Source organism: Eptatretus burgeri, chromosome 11 (genome assembly GCF_056783735.1).
Source record: "Eptatretus burgeri isolate ZD-2024b chromosome 11, Ebu_testis_v1, whole genome shotgun sequence".
NCBI classification, from domain to species: domain Eukaryota; kingdom Metazoa; phylum Chordata; class Myxini; order Myxiniformes; family Myxinidae; genus Eptatretus; species Eptatretus burgeri.
Genome location: NC_140971.1, coordinates 15,963,799 through 15,987,165, shown reverse-complemented (window position 1 = coordinate 15,987,165; position 23,367 = coordinate 15,963,799). Strand labels below are relative to the sequence as shown.

The 23,367-nt window shown below is 39.9% G+C and overlaps 1 protein-coding gene across 1 annotated transcript in view; it reads right to left on the bottom strand.

Moving 5' to 3' along the window:
* Nucleotides 1-20,056: 20,056 nt before the first annotated feature.
* LOC147016562 (uncharacterized) overlaps nt 20,057-23,367 on the bottom strand; it is a 29,541-nt gene continuing 26,230 nt past the window's right edge. The window contains exons 7-8 of the mRNA XM_085845337.1: nt 21,418-21,471; nt 20,057-20,311 (exon numbers count right to left, since the gene is read on the bottom strand). Coding sequence (XP_085701463.1) covers nt 21,441-21,471 — 31 coding nt within the window. The 3' untranslated portion in view covers nt 20,057-20,311; nt 21,418-21,440. The remainder of the gene's footprint in view (nt 20,312-21,417; nt 21,472-23,367) is intronic.

Below are 23,367 nucleotides of genomic sequence, written 5' to 3'. Positions count from 1 at the left end.
TGATTGTCGCCGAGCAGTAGACCCGAGAGAAGGTGTCTGCAGCAGGGTTTTCCCTCCCGGGCCGGTAGACTATGTCGTAACTATAGCAAGCTAGGTCTATCCGCCATCTCATAATTTTTTTATTCTTAATTTTCCCGTTATTTTTCCCATCAAACATGAATGCCAGGGATCGTTGGTCCGTAACGAGCGTGAAGTGGTTTCCCAGTAAATAATGTCTCCATTTACGCAGCGCTTCGACGATGGCATACGCCTCCTTCTCTATTGCCGAGTGTCTCTGTTCGCTTCCAGAAAGAGTTCTCGAGAAGAACGCGACCGGCCGCCCAGACTGATTAAGCGTAGCAGCTATCGCGTGATCTGAAGCATCTGTTTCCACCACGAAGGGCACCGAGCTATCGATCGATAATACCACGGAATTACTGATATCATCTTTGAGGTTGTGGAAAGCTGTTACAACAGCGGCATCTGGTGGAAAGTTTTTGCAATGCACTAGGGGATGTATTTTCTCGGAGTATTGCGAAATCCATCTTGCATAGTAAGCGAACATGCCGATCACCCGGCGCATTGTCTGCAGGTCCTGAGGTGGGGGTAGCTCACGAAGTGGGCACAATCGTTCAGGATCAGGCTTAATCGTGCCGTCGGCTATCGTGTAGCCGAGAAGGTCAATTGACCTTGCCGAGAATATGCATTTCTCGTAGTTGAGAGTCAGATTATATTTTCTAGCAATGCTCAAGAATCTGTCCAGATTCATGTCATGTTCCCCCTGATCCCTACCGCACACTGTGACATTGTCCACGTAAACAAAAGTGTCTTTGAGGTTTTCATCTGAGATGATGTCGTCCATAACCCGTTGGAAGCAAGCTACTCCATTCGTGACACCGAATGGAATCCTCCTGAATTGGTAGAGGCGCCTACCTGCCTGGAATGCGGTGTAAGGTTTGTCTTCCTCTCGGATGGGAATTTGATGATAGGCGCTTCGCAAATCGATGGTGCTGAATATCTTATAATTGGCCACGCGTTCGACCATCTTGTCTATGCGCGGCAAAGGGTAGGCGTCGAGTTGGGTGAATCGATTGACCGTTTGGGAATAATCGACAACCATTCGTTTCTTATGATTCTGGTTGGCGGTGACCAACACCTGTGCGCGCCATGGCGAATCGCTCGGTTCTATAATTCCTTCTTCCAGTAATCGCTTGGTTTCCGAAGTGATGAAATTCATGTCAGCAGTGGTATATCGCCGCGATTTGATCGCTATCGGTTTGCAGACCGGCGACAAGTTAGCGAACAGCTGGGGGGATGTTACCTCTGCGGTGGTCAAAGCATTTAAAATTAGACGAGGTTTGCTTCCTCCAAAGGGTATTTCGATGGTCGTGTGCTGCTTGAGGACATTATGACCCAGAATTACGTCTGCGCATAAATCACGAAGCACCAGTACCCTTACATCCCGATGCGTGTACCCTTTTACGTCCAATTCAACATTGCAGTACCCTCGTACGCGGGACTGTAGTGATGTGGCGGCCATGCATACCGTATTGTCTGTCGGGTGGATCTTCCATTTCCTGCCCTTCACTAGCGAGCTGTTGACGAAACTTTCAGAGCTACCGGTATCAATCAGTGCCTCAGCCATATGCCCGTTAATTCGTACGTTGATGATAGCCTTGGATAGATTCCCCGGGGAGGCTGCAGTTAGTTTCTTTTGCGAGTAGAGAGCCGCAGAAGTGGGTTTATTTCTCCTTAGAGTAGATTTACATACCCTGGCATAATGCCCTTTCTTGTCACAATTCATGCATGTGGCATCTCTGGCGGCGCATTTGTGGCGGGGGTGTCTTTTGTACCCACAAAAGAAGCATTTACCAACCGGAGCAGTTGCTGAGGAGTTTGACGAGGTCTGGGTATCCGGCTCCTCGGGTGTTTCTCCATCCCCTGTGTCTGGCTGTGTCTGTGTCTGTGGGGTTCCTTGAGTTTCCACCGTAGCAGCGTTCATTAGCAGCATCGGTGTCCCAAATGACTCAGATTGCTGCTGAGCCGTATCCATCGCTCGAGCCTGATCGACTACCTTTTCAAGAGTGGGTTGCGCTTTCTCTAGTAAGCGTTGCCGTATGTGGGCTGATCTGAGTCCTTGGATAAATGCCTCCCGGGTCGCTTCATTTCGGTGTTCCTCGGCGTTTACGGCCCGGAAGCTGCCGTCTTTTCCCAGCTGTTTCAGAGCTTGCAGGAACTGATCGATTGTCTCCCCGGCTGCTTGCCTGCGTGTGTTGAGAAGATGTCGTATGTATACCTCGTTCTTGCGCTTCACGTAGAGCGCTTGCAGCACGTCGATCACTGCTTCGTAGGTGTCACACTCTGAGAAGAAACTGTATACGCCGGGCGAGACATGATTCACGAGGGCGGCCAATTTGTCAGCTCCCTCTTCAATGATGGTCAGATAGTGTGATAAGGAACGGAACCAATGCGACCATTTCATTTCTGAGTCAGTCGCGTTTGGGTCTGCGTCGAACCTCTCTGGTTTGTAGATCTTGTCCATCGTTGGTTGAGAGAGCCGAGAAAACCAAATGGAATAAATTGAAATGAAAACGAGATGAACCTTCAGAGTGTAGGCTTTATTCCATTTGATTGGAGCCGCTTCTACGGGCACACCAGGAAATACAGACGCAGCAAGGAGTACATAAGCAGTAAGGTACACACGCGCAACTAATCACCGCAAAATAAATCAGTATCAGCACGGAGTCCGATATACTCTCAATTCTCACCATTCAACGAGCACCAAGTGAACCGCCGACATAAAACGACAATGCCCCTGGGACAATCACCCCCGACCGAGCCGAACCTCAGCTTTATCTCTTCTGTGCTCGAGCCGGGCAACATGTGATCACACGTCACGACCTTCAATTCACCACACTGATTTAACGAACGCGTCAATCAAACTCAACGATATGAAACGAAAATCACGATAAATACATTAACTTGCTTCACTAACTCACCGGGGTGTCGCCATCCTCCATTTTAAAAATGTCAACCGTGAGTTTGGTCACGAACTTGGACAGTTGCTGTGACGTCACTCTTATTACGTCACACCATATAACCACGCCCACATAATAATGCAATACTGGGACCGCCCTCTTCTCCCATGATTCTCGACTACATAATGAATGGGTAAAATAATACGACACGGACAGATTCGTATCGCTTGAATAAACCACTGTATACCATCCGAAGTGTTATTATTACACTTAAAAACCAAATTGAAATTGGCGATGAATCTGGCGCCGTGCTGGGTGGTGTCCCGTGACCAATCAGCTTGCTATCGCTTGCCAAGCGAGGCGTTCCTCAGCATCACGAGGACAGCGAACGATACAATGTTTTTTATTCCACACGCAGCACATCACCATGGCAACACAATGCTCACCGGACCCGGACGTGTTCCTTCCTTCCTTCTGTGTGAGTGCTGCTTCATCAAGAAGAAGATTACCGCACTCCGGTTACGTCCAGGTGTAGAATCGGGCCGACGCACCCAAATTGTGTAAATATATACACGGGCGAGTAAAAATAAAGGCCATATGTAATCTTATCTTGCGAGCAGGTTCGGAGGGACGGCTGGATAGTGACGTCAGATCGGAGCGACGGTTGGATGGTGACGTCAGATCGGAGCGACGGCTGGATCGTGACGTCAGATCGGATAGTGAGGACGGGTTTGAGGGTCCAGGGTGCTGCCTGGATAATGGTTGATCCTTTACTCAATTAGCCAAAGGAAATCCTCTGGGGTTCTGGAAGGAGGTGATCATAGATGATCGTGTTTACAGAAGATGATGAGGGTTCTTCATGGTCTGGTAACCAAGCTTGGAAGAGGGTCAGACCGCGGTAGGACAGTAACCACGAATCAGACCCACCTGAAGCGGTCTCACCCTTCCCAGAAGAGCACCACACTAAACTAGTTGTCGTAGTTTCGGCCTCAGATGGCTCTCAACCCTTGAATCCTGATATCCCAATTAAAATGGCGACACTTATTTAACAAGAATTTGGAGACGTGTCCAACGCTAAAAATCTCATATCCGGTGATCTACTAATTGAGTGTAAATGGGTCACTCAACGGGAGAAAGTGTTAACAGCCTCACATTTCGGTGGTGTTCGAGTCTCGTGTCAGATTGCTCGGTCTCTGAGGGAGAGCCGAGGAGTCATTTAGGGTATTGACCCCTCCATTGAAATCATGTCGTTATGAGCGATTAAATTGATGTGGGAGTTGCTGACGCCCATCGTCTAACTACGGTCTGGGATGAAGTCTGACACCTCATCAGTGGTTTTGTCCTTCAGAAACCCAGAGCTTCCCCAAAAGTTTTATTGGGGTATCAAATCTTCATTCTACGTGAATATATTCCAACCCCACTAAGATGTGACAAATGCCAAAAGTTTGGTCACACCGCTCCAGCATGGAGGGGCAAACACCGATGTAGTAAATGTAACGGAGAGCATGAACATGGAAGCTGCACCAGCGATAACATGTCTTGTGCTAACTGTGGTTGGGACCACAGCTCAGCCTTCAGAGGATGCCCTGAATTTCAAAGCCGCCCAGATCCAACAGTTGAAAACTCAAGGGAAACTCTCCTGTGCTGAGGCTGTCTGGAAGATCCCCAAAATCAAGACCCCAATAAACGAGGTCAATAGTAAGACCCCAAATGAAGGCCCGGTCAAAGTCCAAAATAAATCGGTGGGAGTTCAGACCGAGACGAAAGATTCAGAGTGCCAAATAGAGAGTGCAATCACCAATGTGGGTATGAATGTTACAGAATGGGGTTCAGTGGGTTCATCACCGAAGTCGTTAATTGTTCAGCCAAAGCTAAAAGCAGATCTCAGAAAATCATGATTTCCACAGCAGCCATCAAACACCTTGGTTGGGAGGGATTTTCTTCCAGGAAGATGAACAAAATGTTCAGCGAATCAGCCCATAATCGCAGAGGGTCACACTCCAGTCATAAGACTCCCCTGCTGAGTAATGAAAGTCATCCATAATGCAAAAAGTTAGCCACACATGGGTCAGAGTTTACCAAATACATCAGCGATCTCACATCCAAACTGGATATAATCTGAACACAAGACCCCTGGTGAAAATATCACGAGCATTTTTGGATTTCTGGTTACACCCTTATACGCAGGGACAGAGCAAGTGAGAACGGAGGTCGATGTGAGGTGTTCGCCAAGATTGGTGTTCCCTTCATAGAAACTGATTGCAATGCCCAGCTCGAATGTAATATCAAACTCCCCAACACAAGGGAACATTTTATAATTGTTAATTTTTACAATCCGTGCACACCCCGAATCTCCAGTCATGGCCAAAAATATTGGCACCCTTGTACTTTTTTTCAAATAATGCACCATTTCTTTAAGATAATTATTGAAATTGAGAGATCTTTTGGTGTCCACGTGTTTCTTTGGTTTGCAGTGGAACAAAATAAAAAAAGCTGAAAAAAGTACAAAATCTGAGCTTATTCCACACAAAAATCCTAAAATGACCTGGACAATATTATTGGCACCTTTTAGAAGTTGTGAGAAATCATGACCTTTCAAGCAGGTGATTCTCCTTTATTTTGGAATTGAACTCACCTGTAGTGGGTTGCATGTGCCTGCAATATAAAACTCACTCATTCAACCAGTTTGAATTGAGAAAAGGAGTCATTCTGCTGTTTTGTGTCACTGTGTGTACCACAATGAGCATGGAGAAAAGAAAACAAACCAGATAATTGTCTGAGGAGGTCAGACATAAGATTGTAGCCAAGCATGGGCAATCTCAAGGCTACAAGTCCATCTCCAAAGACCTTGATGTTCCAGTGTGCACCGTACGCAACATTATCAGGAAGTTTGAGGTCCGTCCATGAGGCCGTCCCGTCCATTGAGTGATGACGTCCATCAAAACTTTGTGTGGCAGTATGAGAATATGCGAGCTCAACACCAAAGCTTGCTGAAAACTAAGGTAGGCCTCATTGATGACTCGTACTGTGTCCATTTGCAGTTGAAGGATTTGCACTCTGGCCACCGGAAAACCCTTCATTCCACAAAACATTCCAAAAGCATTAAAAAAAAAAAATCTGAAAACCCACCCCGTGGGAGTACCTCTGATGCAGCTTTCCTTTGCAGGGCAGCTCACGGGATGACGGGATTGGGGCGAAGCCTTCGGGAGCCCCAATATTTGATGATTGGAGGGAAACCACAGGGTAACATTCCTGGGTAAGATTGTGGGAGTGTGTTGGGGTGGTGCTGAGGTGTCATCCACCAGACAGCGGTCTCCTTGGGATAACCTGAGGTGGTCCCTTCGGCTGGGTGCCTGAAATGTCCTCTCCCGAAGAGAGGATGATCACCTCTCTCTCTCTCTCTCTCTGTTATCAACTGAGCTCAAGCATTTGGACATCAGTATTGCAGCACTCTCTGAGGTTCGGAGACCGGATTGTGGCAACATCATGGCAGGTGGTTCCATCTACGATTTGTCTGGTCGCTCTGATGGTTACCATGCTCAACGAGTTGCTGTAGCTGTGTCCAATGATAATTGAGGTAACACCGGTCAACGAGCCTATTATGAGAACAAGGATTCATCACTCCTTGGGTGTCATTTCCCTGCTCTCTGTATATGCTCCGACTGTGGTGAGGGATCTCACTGTGAAGGACGCATTCTATGCCACGCTTGAGTCTGTGTTTGATCAGTGTACCAGACGAGATACTCTTCTCGTCTTGGGAGGATCATTGATGGTCGCTGGAGGATGATCCAAAATTGCAGCATCTACCGAAGTGCTCAGTTCCTCAATACTGACCACGGCTTGTTATTGGAACTCTTAAGTTGCACCTTAAATCCAGGAGAATGGTACCATCCCAGCCTAAGCTGGATGTTGACAAGCTCAAGGATGAGAGGGGAGCTGAGGAGTTTGTGAACAGGCTGAATAGATATATGGGGGGTCTGGGTGCTTTTGGGGATCCGGAAGAGTTGTGGAGTACCTTCAAGACCATCATCCTTGATGTTGCCGGTCGATGCCTTGGAACTCACCAGAGGACGAAGAAGAATTTTGGCTCTCAAGGTACACTGGATACCATTGACCAGTGGCAGGGCTAGGCTGAATGGCAGATCCGAGCTGTTCAGGGAGCTGAGGCGTAAAACTATGCGTGCGCTAAGGGTGGACATAGAGGTCTATGTGCGAAAAATATGTGAGGGAGTAGAGCATCACCTGTGGTCAGTTAATTCTTGTCCTGTTTACAGGGGAATTCGCGCATTGTGTTCATTAAAAGCCCGTCCCTCGGTGTACTGCAGTTAGAGCAGAGGATGGTGGGCTCTTGACAGAGGAGTCTGAAGTGAAGGCCCGCGGGACAGGTTACTTTGAGCAGTTTTACCAGGCTGATCCATCAGCTGCCGAGTTGGATGTCAGGGGTGTTACAATACCAATTGCTGACCCTCCAATCAACTGTGGTGCACCTCGGTTTGTGGAAACACGGGCTGCGGTGAACCGGTTGAAATGGGGTAAAGCTCCAACGATCTGTGGCATCCGTGCTGAACTTCTCAAGGCTGGTGGAAATGCTGTACTCCTGTCGTTGCACACAGTTCTGTGCTCTGCCTGGAACACAGGCATCATCCCAACTGACTGGAAGAGGGGCCTTGTCCCTCTCTGGAAAGGGAAGGGTGATTGCCAAGACTGCAACAACGACTGAGGGGTGACGCTGCTCACAGTGCCGGGCAAGGTCTTTGCTCGGATAATTCTTGATAGGGTTCTTCACCATCTGCTTGATCACCAGCATCCAGAACAGTCAGGCTTCACACCAAAGAGGTCAATGATCGACCGTATCCTTGCTCTTCGGGTCCTCACCAAATGCAGTCGAGAGTTTCGGCAGGGGCTGCTTGCAGCTTACGTTGATCTCTGTAAAGCGTTTGATTCAGTGGATCGGGATGCCCTCTGGAGGATTCTTGGTCTTCGTGGGGTGCCACCAAAACTAATCGATCTGATGTCTGAACTCTACTCTGGTCCTGAGAGTGCTGTGAGATGTGGTGGTGCCATCTCTGACTTATTTCCATTTGTTACTGGAGTTTGTCAGGAGTGTGTACTGGCCCCCACACTTTTCAGCACTTGAATGGACTGGATTCTGCGGAGGATGTCAGATAGATCAAGCTGCGGTACATCATTTGGGAATGTCAAGATTTGTGATATTGATTTAGCCGATGATGCATTCACCTTTGCAAAGACTCTAGATATCCTTTTGGGGGCCTTCAAGGTGCTGAATGAGGAGTCGGAGCCACTGGGATTACAGGTTTCCTCGGTAAAAACTAAAGGCCCTGTCACACCTTGACGATTTAGCCAGCGTATGCCGACTTATGAAAAAAAATTCTAAAACGTTTTATTCTTAAACTAACAGCGTTTTACATACATTTTGATACCTTGCCATACGCTGGCTAAAACGTCAAGGTGTGACAGCCCCTTTAACCATTCTTTTCTTGGACTTTCTTTATCAGGGGCATAAGGTAGGTCTTTATGTTTGTTATGAAGTTCTTCTGGATATTTTAAATCAACCTCAAAATAATACCCAGCTTCAGCTTCATCCAATTCTTTTTGAGAGGAGACAACAATGTCTTGTAAAACTTTTCATAAGGTTTTTCTTTAACCCATTTAAGTTTTCCATTCGGTAAAGATTGAGACATAGCCCACCCATACAAATTGAGAGCATCATAATACATCAGGTAAGAGTTGTCCTCATTCTTATTACGAGTGCGGGCCCGTAGGTGCGTGCCAGTATGTGCAGCTTCGTTCCTTCGCTCTCGTAAACGACTGGATTGGGCATTGTTTCAATTAGATCGGACCAACCGTATCATAAATGGCCATAACTTGGGAAACATACTCAGGTCCCCAGCGTCAATTGTGAAGTCATATCAAACGAAGAAGAATTGACGCCCCCCTTCTCTCCCCCCTCCCTGAATTGTGACGTCCCCTCTCTCTCACCCCCCTCTCTCTAAATGTATTCACAAATGTCTTTAAGCACAACAATTTATTCAAACCTTGGGAAAAAAACAGCTTTCAAACCCTTGGGAAACAGCTGGGAAACACTCAGGTCCCCAGCGTCCGTTCAATATACGTTTCATCTCGCGCAATTTTCCCTTCGGAAAATTCAAACCTTGGGAAAAAACAGCTTTCAAACCCTTGGGAAACAGCTGTTTCCCTTGGGAAAAATTAATAATTTGAACAATTAATTCAAACCTTGGGAATAAACAGCGTCCCACTCAGGCACATACTCAGGTCCCCAGCATCGATTGTGACGTCATACCAAACGAAGAAGAAAAATTGTGACATCAATCGTGAAAAAAAAATAAAATAAAATAAACATTAATTGTGACGTCATACCACCGTGTCCTGTCATTGGTTGACAGATGTTATTCGTCATTATTGGTTGACAGACAATATATAGGTCGTTGTATCACGTTATTCTTTTTATTACTGCCAATTATTGTGCTATTATCTGTATAATTCCAGCAATCTCTGTGTGTGTGTCTGTGACCGCTGTTTCTCGACAACCTCTGGTCCGATCTAATTGAAACTTGCCAGGTATATTGCTGGGGACCCGAGGTTGTGCCTTTTCAAGGTTCGATATTAATCGGACAAGTGCTTCGCAAGTTATGGCCATTTATTTACCAAACCAATGGGCGTGGCCGATGGGGAAGGGAAGCACAGCCACGTTCCCCATTACGGGTTACAACGTACAGGCTTTCGGAGAGTGATGACCATGTATTCTAATAATTTCTCGATTTCTTATGCGCATTTATAGATAAACAGAATGGCCCAAGTTATGATCGTTTTCAGATTAGACGGTGTATAAATTTCGGGAACATCAGAGTGCTGATATGCTCCGAACCAGGAAGTAAATTTTTCTCTCTCTTCTCTTCTCTTTTTGTTTTTCCTTGCCACGACATTGCGAAAAGGTAAAATACGTTGGCGCTAATTGAATATTAAAAATAAATTGCGAATAATATCGAACTTCCGGGTCACGCACGTACGGGCACGTGAGAGCGAAGAAACGGCCTGGTGTGGTTTATTTGTTTATTATTTATTTTTTTTACGGGCACGTACTAGTTATTATTAATTTGGGGAAAAATGGCATGATAAGGTGGAACGACACTTCAGCTGCGATATATACACCTTTCCAACACTGAAAAAAGCAATAAAATGACCGTAACTTGGGAACTGCTCGTCTGATTGATATCAAACCTTGAAAAGGCACATCCACGGGTCCCCGGCAATATTCCTGGCAAGTTTCAATCAAATCGGACCGACGGCCGTCGAGAAACGGCGGTCGCATACAGAGATAGACACACACACACACACACACACACACACACACACACACACACACACACACACACACACACACACACACACACACACACACACACACACACACACACACACACACACACACACACACACTGCTGGAATTATAGATAGATAATCAGGAAGATATTTGTTATTTGCTTTAGCATATCTCTTGGAACATACTTGAGATATTCCTCCTCTTTGAGCCTTCTCCACTATTAAAAGCACATCTATATCACCGATTAATTCCAAATTTGTCATTTTTAACATGGAACTCCAAGACAAGCCCAGGGCTGTGTAATAGTGAACGGGGTCGAATCCATAAGAATTTTTATTATGACAGACTGTTCTAAAAGTTTCAAACACATCAACCAATAACAATATATCGATTTTAAGATACAAATCATGATATTCTCTAACATTCTTCATATTAAACTTCTCCCAAACCTTTTTAGCTTGTGTATAATCTCTCTCGGAAATACGAGTTTTATTTAACTTTCCATAGAAACTTTCCCTTGAAGGAAGTTGTGTTTCTTTAAACTTCTCAAATGAATCCATATAGTCATACAGATATATTCCCTTTTGTGATCAGAGATCAATCTCTTCTTGATTTGAGAAATAAGATTTCAGACTCGGTAAGTTTTTAATATTTGACACTGAGTTAGATAATGGACTTGACATAAACTTGTATGTGTCAAGAAATCTTATATGGGTTATGGGGGATGTATGAATTGTTTTTGTGAATGAGATGTATTTTTTATCTGTGTTAGGAATGGCAGAAATATCTCCAGATGTCTTTGAAAGTTCATTTATAAATAGATGCGTGTCATAGTGAATGTTGTTGTGAAGAAAGACAGGAATAAAATTTGGAGGCTTGTAATTAAGATTACAACGGGAATGAGCTGGACCTCTATATTTACCAGTAAGATGACAGTGATCCCTAACCTTCGCCTCTCCCTCAAATTTTCTCCTCACAAATACGACAGATACTGTTCTTTCTAAATTCTTTTTCTCTCCCATTGTTAATGACATTGGTTTATAGGTTTTCACCATTATTTCTCTTAGTCTTATACAGTCTTTTTCCAATCGTCTTACAAACTCCTCTGAGGCATCTTCTCCTCTATAAAGTTCTAACTTCTTGTATTCATCACCAACAGCTGATTTGATACAATAACAGAAACCACAAGGAGTATGTTTTTGATATTTATTTGTGTATGATTTTTTTGGATTTTGAGAAACAGTATCTATCTTTTCAAGGCTACTTTCAAAATCAGCATACATCACAAACAGATATTTTATAGATTTGTTAAAATCTTTGAATGATATGTTTGAACCTGCTTTTGGTAAATTGATTACAGTTGATTTATGATTACTACAATATTTCAAATGTTGATTTAATCGTTCTTTTGTGTGAAAAAGAGTTGAGACATCTCTTACATTTTCTCTTATATAGTTGTGATTTGGTTAATCTTGAGAAATTTTTGATGAAAGCATAATGTGATTTTTCCTTTGAAGTAAAGTGGAGAAGGTCAATGTGTGTTACATCGTTTTTATAGTTGTTTGAAATTTTTAATACCTCAACTTTGCTTGTATCCGTTAATCCATATACATTAACAGATAGATTATTCATTTTCTCAAATTTAGGAATATCTCTCAATGACATTGAAAACTTTAAATCTTTAACATTTAATGTATTCTCGTATTTCTTATAATGTTCAACCCTTTCAGGATTCCATTGTGGAGGATGAAAGTGAGCAAGAACAGACCATAGAAAACATTTATTATCTTTGTTTTGAATATTAACAACCATTTTCTTAAGTTTTATCTCTTTTGGTAAATAAATATAAGAAGCTTGAAGAGGATCTGATTTTAAGATGTGTATATCTAAAAAGATTATTTTTGTAATAGTAAATCCACTACAGACTACAGTGTTATCAACATCTTGTTCTTGTCTCTGGAGATCATCGTAAACATCACATCTTACAAAATGATGAGATAAAGTGTGGGTTTGTCCTCATATAGGGAGTAGTTTCATCGTCTTGTCTTACCCTTTTCAATTTTACTCCCATATAAAACTTAAAAGTTTTCATTTCACTTAATGTGTTTTTAATTATAGTTTCAATACTGTGTTTTACCACATCAACAGCTTGCATGATTGAAGATGGTCCAGGGTCTTGAAAACAAAACAATCTTATTTTTATATGTCCTTTAAATGCCCCATCAGTGTTTTCAATGGAGAATTTAGCTTCCCTTTCTTCATCGTTCTTGTGTTTGTGTGATCGAAGGAGTTTATTGTAATTTCTATTAAAGAATATCATCACATCTATCACAATGTTTTGTTTCTTGGGCAAGTGGAGATATTTGTCTGAAAAGATTGAATGTGTGTTTGTTGGTTTGAAGGTGTTTTTTTTTTATATTCATGATTACAAACATTGTAGTATGTTGTATTCACCATATTTATATAATAAAACTTTGCTTGAAATAAAATGTTCTTGATAAAAATTTCATTTAATTTAATCTGTGAATCTGTGCTTAAAACCATTTTATCCTCCAACTTTTTTCACTTAATAAATACAATATATCAAGACACAAAAGACAAGTTTCAATCAATCTCTTCATTTGTAAAAGATACTGAGAAATATGTCAAGGATGTAAAATTGAACAAAGATAAATATAACTATTGGATAAAAACAATTATGGTAAATAATATGAGTTCTTCAATTTCCTTCAGTGGAAGGGCTTTTAGTATATCTGGAAGAACATCAATTAAAGTATCTCTAACAAAAGTTTCTCCTCTCCTTCTGGTAATATATTCAAAACTAGAAAAAGCAATGAAACAAGAAAAAGTATCAAAAAATAAAAACCTTATGGATGAAGCTTTAGAAAGAAAATATAAGACCATCTGTAATATGCAAGGAGAAATTTGTATTTTTTTTTTTTTTCAACAACGCTAAAGATATAAATCCTGATGAAATAAAGGATGTTAATATATCAGGTGAAATGACATTTTGTTCAATAGTAGTTTAGGATCATTTTAAAATTACCTTTAATATAAAAAAGATAGTAGTTGAATCTGTTAATTAAAAAAAAAAAAAGTATATAGATAGATATCGATGGAAATGTTTTTTTCTACTAATTAAATACGAGTCATGATTCAACTGAAGATTTGAAGATTATGATAGAGAGTTTGTGTTCAAACGATAGTTATGAAAGTAGTTTTATAGATGATTGTGAAAGTACCAAAGATGAATTTTAGTTTAAGTAAAGTTTTACTTTATAAATATACTAGATTTTGAGCCTCTTGAATTCCCTGATTCTCCATATGACAAATTTGAGAATTGTCCTGCGTGTGAAAGACGGGTATTAAACAGAGTCAAAAGCCGAGACACAATGTATATTCTGTGATTATCTTCTAATTAATGATAATAAAAGATTTTAAAAGGAAAATAATTTAGATTTACACCAAAAATGAATTACTTTGCAAGATTGATTAGAGAAATGAATGTAAGGTATGAGGGTGAACACACCTTTCCTTTCAAGGGAAGAAACTGAACGTATTAGAGAAATGTTCAAAGGATTGTTGTTATATATTATTCACGATTGTCATTTTCAGGGAAATATCAACACAAGATATTGCATAAATAAAATAATGGATTATCTTGAAATTAAACCTGAACTAAGGATAAAATAGATTTTCTAAAAAAGCCAATAATATATTAAATAACCTGTTTTCCAAATATATAAATGAATGATTTTTTACCCATTTGGGAAAAATAAGGTAAAATTTAACAACCATAAAAATCTTCCAAATTCATTAAGATGTCTCATAGTTGGTTCAAGCAGATGTGGAAAAACCTGCTTACTTTTGAAGATGCTCCTGACTCAACTTTTTAGATTATGATAATTTAATAATTTTCACAAAGTTGAGTTTTTAACCTGAGTATCAACTATTCTCACAAGGTTTTAATGCTGGTCTTCAAAAAGAAGATATAATCAATTTATTTAAACATCAAAACAATCTAAATGATTATAACATTGAAGATATAATACAACTATTATGTGATACACAGAGAAATAAAAAGAAATCAAAACTGATAGCTTGTATTCTTAGTGATAATACGGATGATATACCTTCTCCCCAAGATTTGGATAAATCAAAAAAGAACCTAGTTACCTTTGATGATTGTGTTAATGAGAGAAACCAAATGGTAATGGACAGCTACTACACAAGAGGGAGACATTTTTCCAGTAATTGTATTTATTCGTCAATCATACTTTCAACCTCCTCGTCGTTCCATCACAAACAATGCCAATACTTTTATTTATTCAAGTTAAATTCAATAGATATAAACAATTTTTGGAGATAATTGTTCTAAATTATGTAGTAAAAAGGAATTTGGGGATTACATGAAGCACACGACTGAAAAATATAAATATATTGTTGTGAAACAAGTCGAGATATTAAGGGATATATTTTTTGTTTTATAAACAATTACATATATAAATGACAACAATTATAAATCTTGTGGGTAAATCTGCTTCTGGAAAAAAATTCAAAAATCAAGGTTCTTGTATAGTACAAATGAGAACATTGTAAATTTACTGAAAAAACACCCCGTGATACGCATTGTATCAACAACAACGAGAGCAATAATACCTGGAGAAGTAAAAGGTGAAGATTATCACTATATTTCAGTGGAGGAACATATGCGATTGAGGAATGAAGGTCAAATATTTGAGGAGGTTTCTCTTGGTACAACAAAATATTCACATTGTAAGAGTGAGTTAAAGAAACGAAAATCTGGTGTCCTTGGGATATTAGAAACTAATCCAGAAGGAATGAGACAAATTATTAAACATCTGAGTGGGGTTAAGATTTTATCATTCGGTTTTGATGTTGATGAAGAAACTCAACGCAGACGTATGAAAAGCAGAGATACAAGTATTAGTGAAGAAGAAATTACAACTCGCATTAATGTTAATAAAGAATTTGATGAAATATTTAAAGAAAAGGATTTATTTGAACACATCTACTTGAATGATGAAGAAAAGGAAAATTTCCCTGTTTATCTTTACAATTCATTAAATGATATTTTCCAATAAATAAATGGATGTGAAAGAAAGAGCAAGAAGATTTAAGGAACATCAAGAGTTGGTTTCAAAAGTTGTAAAACAGGAAGACAAAGAAGAAACGTAGACAGAAACTAACGGGTGAAGAAGCATTTGAAAGAAAACAGAAATTTTTTAAACCACTTTTAAAAACTTCCCAAGAAAAAATTAGACATTTCCACAATACCACAATAGAATATACTCCTAAAAAAAAAAAATAAAAAAAATAAAAAATAAAAAAAACTTCAAATGTTAAAAGATTTCAGTCAAATGACGGAGGAAGAATTAGACAACTGGAAGAGATTAATCGACCCCCTGATTATATTGTGAATGCTCTTCAAAACAATGAATATTCAACGGATTCAAAAACCAAAGCAGGACTCATTCCAACAGAACAACCAGCAATATTTCATCTTGTTCAAGAAAAGGTATTGATATTTAATGATGAATTAAGGTTCTTGAGTTCTACTCAACCCCCTGTTAAACTAACTCTGAGATTAATGTTTCTTCTCACAAAAGATGGAAGACAAGGTTCAACTGTGAGGGATGAATCAAAGTATATTGATAAACCATTGGATATGAAAAATAATGATGATAGAGTATATATTGATCTGCTGAACACTCTTAATTATAGGGTTAGTATTTCTGGTAAAAGTAGAAAAATGAGAAGGAGAAACATTATTCAGGCATTAGTTTTCTTCCAAATGACCCATCGCAATTAGTTAGACTGTTTTTGTTGTTAGGTCGTAAGAAGGCTGGAAATAATTGTTTTAATGAGGCATCAGCCATTTTAGACCAGTTGATGAACATGAAAATAATTAATAAATATCAATATAAAGACATTTTATCTCATCTTAAATAAGACGAGAAGCACAATCCTTAGTTTTAATTTCACAAGTGACCACACATCATCATTCCCATACCCACTACAACTTGACCCAACAAAAGAATATGAGGCATCTTTATTGTCCATGGATACTTATAATACCTTATTTAATATAACTGAGAAAAATGACAAGTTTAGTTATAATCTTGGAAGTGGATACAAAACGATAAGTTTCACCCGGAGCATATGAGATTTCTCAAATATCTTCCGAAATGGTTCATCTTATGAAAGAACAGGGTGATGAACCAAAAAAATATTTATAGATATTCAAAAATACTTCAAAATCAACGATTAAACTCAAAAAATAACTACAAGGTTGATTTCACAATTGATAATCCATTTAGAGAGTTATTGGGTTTCTCCTCAAAAAAGATTGAAACTAATGGGATGTTTTACAGTGATAATGTCATTCAAATATCCTCAGGAATAAATACAGTATTAATTCACTGTGATTTGACTGATGGTGCTTATAACGATGGAATAAAAACAAATACAATATTTTCATTCAGCGCATACTCAACCCCAATTGGTTATAAATTCAATATGGAACCCAAAAATCTGGTTTATCTCCCTGTGTCAGGAAAAACCATACACAGAGTAAATTTTAGGATAACCAACCAAGATAATCGTGTGATTTCTTTTAATGGAGAAGTTATATCCATCAGAATTCACCTACGTGAAGTTTTCCAATAAATAAATACGGTGGTTATTCCGAGAATGCCTGGAATCTTCACCCGAGTCAGAAACCACGGAGAGCATCATCACCAACAAATTCAGAAAGTCCACAAGAATAAAAAAAATCTCCAAGAAACTGGAAAATAGTGACACCACATCCGAAACATCACTCAAATCACAATGAGGTGGACTTCAAATTTGATGGTGGTGAATGAAGCAAAAGATTGTGTGGTCTGAAAAGACAAAAATTGAACTCTTTGGCTTGAATGTAAAGTGCGACCTCTGGCGAAAATCGAGCACAGCTCATCACCCATCGAACACTATCCCGACCACGAAGCATGTTGTGGAGATGCTTTTCAGTGGCAGGGACTGGGAGACTTGGAAGGATAGAAGGAACAATACAGGCAAATTCTTGAAGCGAACCTGCATCAGAGTGAAAAAGACCTAAGACTGCAGCAAAGATTTACATTCCAACAGGACAATGACCTCAAACATAGTCAAAGCAACAATGAAATGGCTTCAGAACAAGAAGATGAAGGTCCTTGAGTGACCCAACCAAAGCCCAAGCCTGAATCCCTTTGAGAATTTGTGGAAAGACTTGAAGATTGCTGTTCACCGACATTCCCCATTCAACGAGAGAGTTTGAGCAAATCTGCAAGGAACAATGGGAAAAAATCCCCAAATCCAGGCGTGCAAAGCTCAAAGACATACCCAAGAAGACTCGAAGCTGCAATCGCTGCTAAAGGTGCTTCAACAAGTATTGACTCGGGAGGTTGAATACTTATTGACACAAGACAGTTCAGCTTTTCACAACAAATCAATTTGTAAAAATTTCTAAAAAAAAAAAACATGTTTTCACTTTGTCATTATGGGGTTTTGTCTGTCTTTATTTTGTGTGGATGGGTGACAAAAAAAAAATAATGTAAATTTAATCCATTTTAAACTCACGCTGCAACAACAAAATGTAAGAAAGTCGAGGGGTGTGAATACTTTCTGAAGGCACTGTAGATCCATTGGGTTAAAATGGGATGGATTTGCCATTTTATCTGATTATCTATGGTGGCCATATTGGATTTATGCTGAGAGAAAATGATCCGAGAAGCTTCCAAAGGGGTTAGATGAATTCCTGATGCCTGCATCGGTGTGGACATCATAACTCCAATGGTTCCAAAATTACGATTTGAAAATTCCCCTGAATGTGCATGGTGGCCATCTTGGATTCTGGTCGTGTGACTCACACCAGAAGATTTTTTTTATGCCTTCCAATGAATTGGACACTCAAAAACCTCTGGATGAGACAACAAAATCGAGGTTCCAGTTCATCGTGCAATCAAAAATTATGAATTAGTGCTCAAAGGCCGAGTTCCCTCAAGTTTCCGAAACGGCAAACAACCTGAATTTCCTCAATCGGTTCACACCGATGCGATTCAGCAACAAAATATGTAGATTGTACTATTAAGAATTTTCATGTTGGACAAATGGACAACAAAGGTAAGACACTTTTTTTCAGTACTACCCGATTGGGATGTGTGCAGCTGTACACAGTCGATGTGGAAGTCATGAAGGTATTGCATTGCGTACAACTGATGACACTATGAACGCAACTTATTTCAGCTGACATGGATGTTTAATTAGCCTTGAAAAAAAAAATTAATGAAATAAATTGCCTAAAGCCCAAAGTTGGGCAGGTGTGCTTACAAATAACTGGGCCAGTTTTTAGTCCGAGTCCGTCAGACCATCATTACCTTCCACCTTCCCATGTCCCTCACCCCATGAGAAGTAAAGATTTGAACCCTGACCGAGATATGTCATATTATTCTACCAAGGTACGCCGTGGTGTTTGAAACTTAAATTGCCATCACCATGTCATTTTGTAAAGCCAAATCGATTTTTAAAAATAATTTACGATGGAGAGTTGAGTTTAGAACAGAGTTGAGCACTCAACTCTAAGCTGTCGAGCCTGGATTCGGCTCCCGAACAAGCTTCAAACTTTGTCAGTGTTTCACATTCAGGGTTATTCACCAATGTGTGCACCATCCTTCAGATTTATGTTAAACTGGCCGTACCATCTCGTGGCATTACCTGGTGGATTTTAAAGATCCCATGGTGTCCTTAACGAAGATTAGGCTAGCCATCACTGGCACCTTAGACAAATTACAAAGTCCTGCCTTAACTAGTCAAACGTCAGGCCTGGCCCGCTGGTTGGCGAGTGGTGAGTGGATGCAACCCCGAAGGGGGGCCACCACCGCCCCATCACACCGAGTTGGGGCGCCCAGGCGATTTTGGAAGGAAAGGAACCCTGTGCACACCGAACATATACATCCAATAGGCAATCGCCTTTTTCAATGAAACTAATCAAATTTAATTTGAGCAAGCCACACAAATTATTTTTCCCCTGAACCTTTAAAGATATCTCTTCTACATCTCTTCATGACAATCATCCATCTGCTTTTAGTTCTTTATCAAGAATTGTTGAATTCTCTCAAAAGGGTTTTTTCAGTTCCAAAAGGCATGAGTGTCTGTACTTTCATTTTTTCCAAAAAAAAAAATATATATATATATAGCACCAGTGTCAAACTAAATTTTTAACTCGGTTCTTCGTTATCAGAGTCTTCAGAGATGGTTGGTCCAGGGAAACTTCATGTGCCACCATCGTTACTGTGGTAAATTTTCAGACACACTCCGATCATTACTTTTAAGCATGCAATGATGACAATAGCACTGAATATCATAAGCCCAACTAATAATATGTGGAGTATCCATGTTCCCTATCCACCAAACACTCACATTAACTAAGATCCAAACCCTCCTTCCTTAAAATAGTCTCCCAAAGGAATACCTTGTCCAAATGTTATCGTCAGTTTCAATGAAGATACAGTGGAGAAACTCCATGCTCTAAGAACCAGAGCATACTTGATGCTCATGTCCAGTACATGAGTAAAGGTTAGGACACCAGGCATATCCTCTGCCAGTTTAATCAGCATGCCTCAAAGGTTGTAGCAATGTGGCTGGGAGAGTTGGTTTATCTAGCAAGATACCTTGTGTGTGACATGCTGCAGACCAGTCTTTTTCAGAAGTTTATTTAAATGAATTATAAAAATGAAGAGAGGTGAGATTTAACAATGTCAACATTGCACTCCCCATGAAATTTAAAATCAAGATAAAGCTCTTGTATTCATTCAATTCACCAATCAAAACCAAACCAGTTAAACATTCACCAAAAAAATAAAAAATAAAAACAAGAGCATTGGTGAAGGGGGATGGATGTACATGTAACCTTCGATGCCATCAGTTTTCATCCAAGAACAGTCAGGTTATCCTGCAAGAGAAAAAATGAATGAATGAATGCACAAATAAGGAAAAATAATAAAATACAACGTGATTGTTCAAACAAGAAGCCAAAACCTTTCACCACACCCATTTTGAAGAATCGTTTTATCAAGTAAAGTTGAATCGACGTTCAAATTCAGTGCAGGATGTCCGTAAAGTCCTTGTGCAACTTCCAGCTTTTAATATACAAATGATAAACTACTGTGTGTGTAACTATATGTGCATGCAAGCACAATTCAGGTTTATACTCGATACAGGTCAAACTTTTAAACAAACTCAACTGCCATGATTTCATAATACTTGAACATGACTGTCATCTTTAACAATAAATCGTTCAACCCGATTTTCCAACTTGTTGAAAACACTCTCGAGTTGCTGTCGAGCAATTCAATTAATTGAATTTGTGATTGTAGCCTCAAGTTCATCCAAAGAATGCAATTGTGATAAACAAAACAGTTTTGCATCCCAAAAAATAAATGTAGTCCAATGTGGATTGGTCAAGTGAACGAAGTGGCCAAGCAATCGGTCCACGTCTACCAATACACTTTTGTGGGAAGATACAATTCAAGAACCGTCGCACAATCGAAGCACTTTGGCAGGGACCAGTCTTGCTGGTACAAGGCGATACATGAGATTTAATAATCATCGCTCAAGAACAAAAATTATACAGCAATGCAAAGCAATGTTCAACATTGACTGTTGCTTCTTCCAAAAAAAATTTTTTTTTTTTTAATATTTTAAAGGGCCAATGATGCATGACTCCGAGAGTACGCCAGACTGATTTTATTGGTGTCTCTAATGCTTCCACATTTCCTGAGGTTGCACCCCAAAAGCAATAATTGTGGTGGTTGACTTTACCACTGATGTAGAAGTTACCTTATCAGAAAAATGTCAACTCAAAGAAACCCAGGGGAATTGTGGATTTAAGAACATCATTAACAACTTGATGAAAAATATTTTCTATCACGTTAAAGTTGAAAGTTGCACAAGGACGTTATGGGCATCATGTATTTGTAATAACCAAAGCTGGAGTTAAAAGCGAATTTTAAAGCTAGATTACACAAGTGAAGGAGGAGTTATTACAGGGAGCATTACCTCAACAGAAGACCTGTATTCCATTATGTGCCATTCACTTCTGCCTTGAGGAACCTGCATGGACAAGGGGATACAAAACAAACTAAATTCAGCTTTCCTCACAAGCAGAGGAGAAAACTAAAGTGGTCAAAGGTCAAACCTTCACATTTTGTTCTGCAGGAATGAGAGATTACAGAAAGTTTGAATGTTATCGTCAATACTCAACTGAATTCATGTCACAGCAGAGTAAAGTATTTTGGATGTCAACACGATCGATTCAGTTACAATATATTCAGTCTCAAACTACCCATGGTTCAAAGTCTATTTCATATAAATTCCTTAAACCCTGCCATTTGGCAGCGATGATTCAGACTTCCAATGAAAGTCTGGGGAGGTACGAATTTCAACTTACAGCACCAAATTGAACCACAACCACATTGACGATCTTTATAACCTTGAGACACAAACTTCCACTTGGGTTAACTTTGCATCCTTAAAGCCTCAAACTTACAAGTCATTGCAGAATGATCCTGAAACCAGCTCATTTTCGATATTGGTGAACATCAGGATGCTCAAATTTTTTGAAGCGATTCTTCACCAATGAGGGCCAAAAACGATATACATTATATTTTAAAATGTTGGACAGATTCAGACAAAACTTGGTGGACAAGAACAAGCAGATGAGATTGTTAAGGAAAAAAAATGCAGATCCAGCTCATCAGTGGAACACAAAAGGTGGCCTGGTCAGCCTGGTAGAGGTACGCGTTCCACTGAGCGCCGTTATAGTTATACCGGCATTCTCTCAAACTAAATCTACTTTGGGAAGGAAAACTTAAGAGCGAGTTTACAGCAAATCAGCACTTGCTGGAGCGCATACATCCACCAGGCTGAACAGTTTAAGTTTTGTATCCCACCGATGGGCTCGATCTGCATCCGGACCTCAACCAAAACTGAAATCTGCTTGTTCTTGTTGCCTAACCAACTCATCCACCTAAATGTCATTACCTGTCCACAATTTTTTTTGAAATATCATGCAATGTATCATTTTCTGCTCCATCTCTCAATGATAAAGAAATAAATAAATAAATAAATAAATAAATAAATAACAGTGGTGAACCCACAAATGAAGGAAAGTTTGAGGGAGGTAATAACCCTTAAATTTGCCTTCCCTCCTGGGTTCACCACTTTTGTTTTATTTGTAACCAACAAATCCCATTCTGCCCCCATCTTTCCCCGACTCTTGGACTCTGTGCCCACTCGCCCAACAAGGTAGATGGTTTTGTCTGGCCTCGCATCAGCGACAAGCACAAACATGGAATTCCAGTTGTGCATCAGAAAAAGCTAGTCCAAAGGAAGGCCATCAAGCAGTTTCTCATCAGTTCCGTTTCAGTGGGATGAGTTCAAACTACCAGATAAGAGTTAAAGCTGATGACACCACAAGAGCAAGCAAAAATGACTGCCCTTTTGTAATTTCAAACGAGTTCATCACACTGTTAGGGTTGGTGGTGACAGCAAGGCATACATTTTAGCCAAAAGCAAACCACTGCACCATTATTGCACCAATGTATCTCAAAAGAAAATGAGACATCACAGTTCCCTAAATTTAACTGCAATTTATAGAGTTTGATGTGCAATGGTGTGAACATAGCCTGTCATGTCCCACAATCAAAGTTGTTTGGAGGCCAGTGTGCATTGTGCTATAAAAAAAGGAAATTAAAAATAAATAAATAAAAATTCATCCACTCCCATTTTATAACAACTCGGATCAAAGAAAGGCCTAAACTACAAAATCTGTACAGCTTCCTCAGCTGAACCCTCAGCTCCTTATAATTCAGTGACCTCTCTCAAACTAAAAATCCAAGGTCATTGCATTCTTCCACTCCAGTTTATGGAGCTACCTGAGAGATAGTTCAGTTGCCAGCCCCCTTATCAGGACTTCAAGCAGGTGATTCATCACCATTTCAAATAATT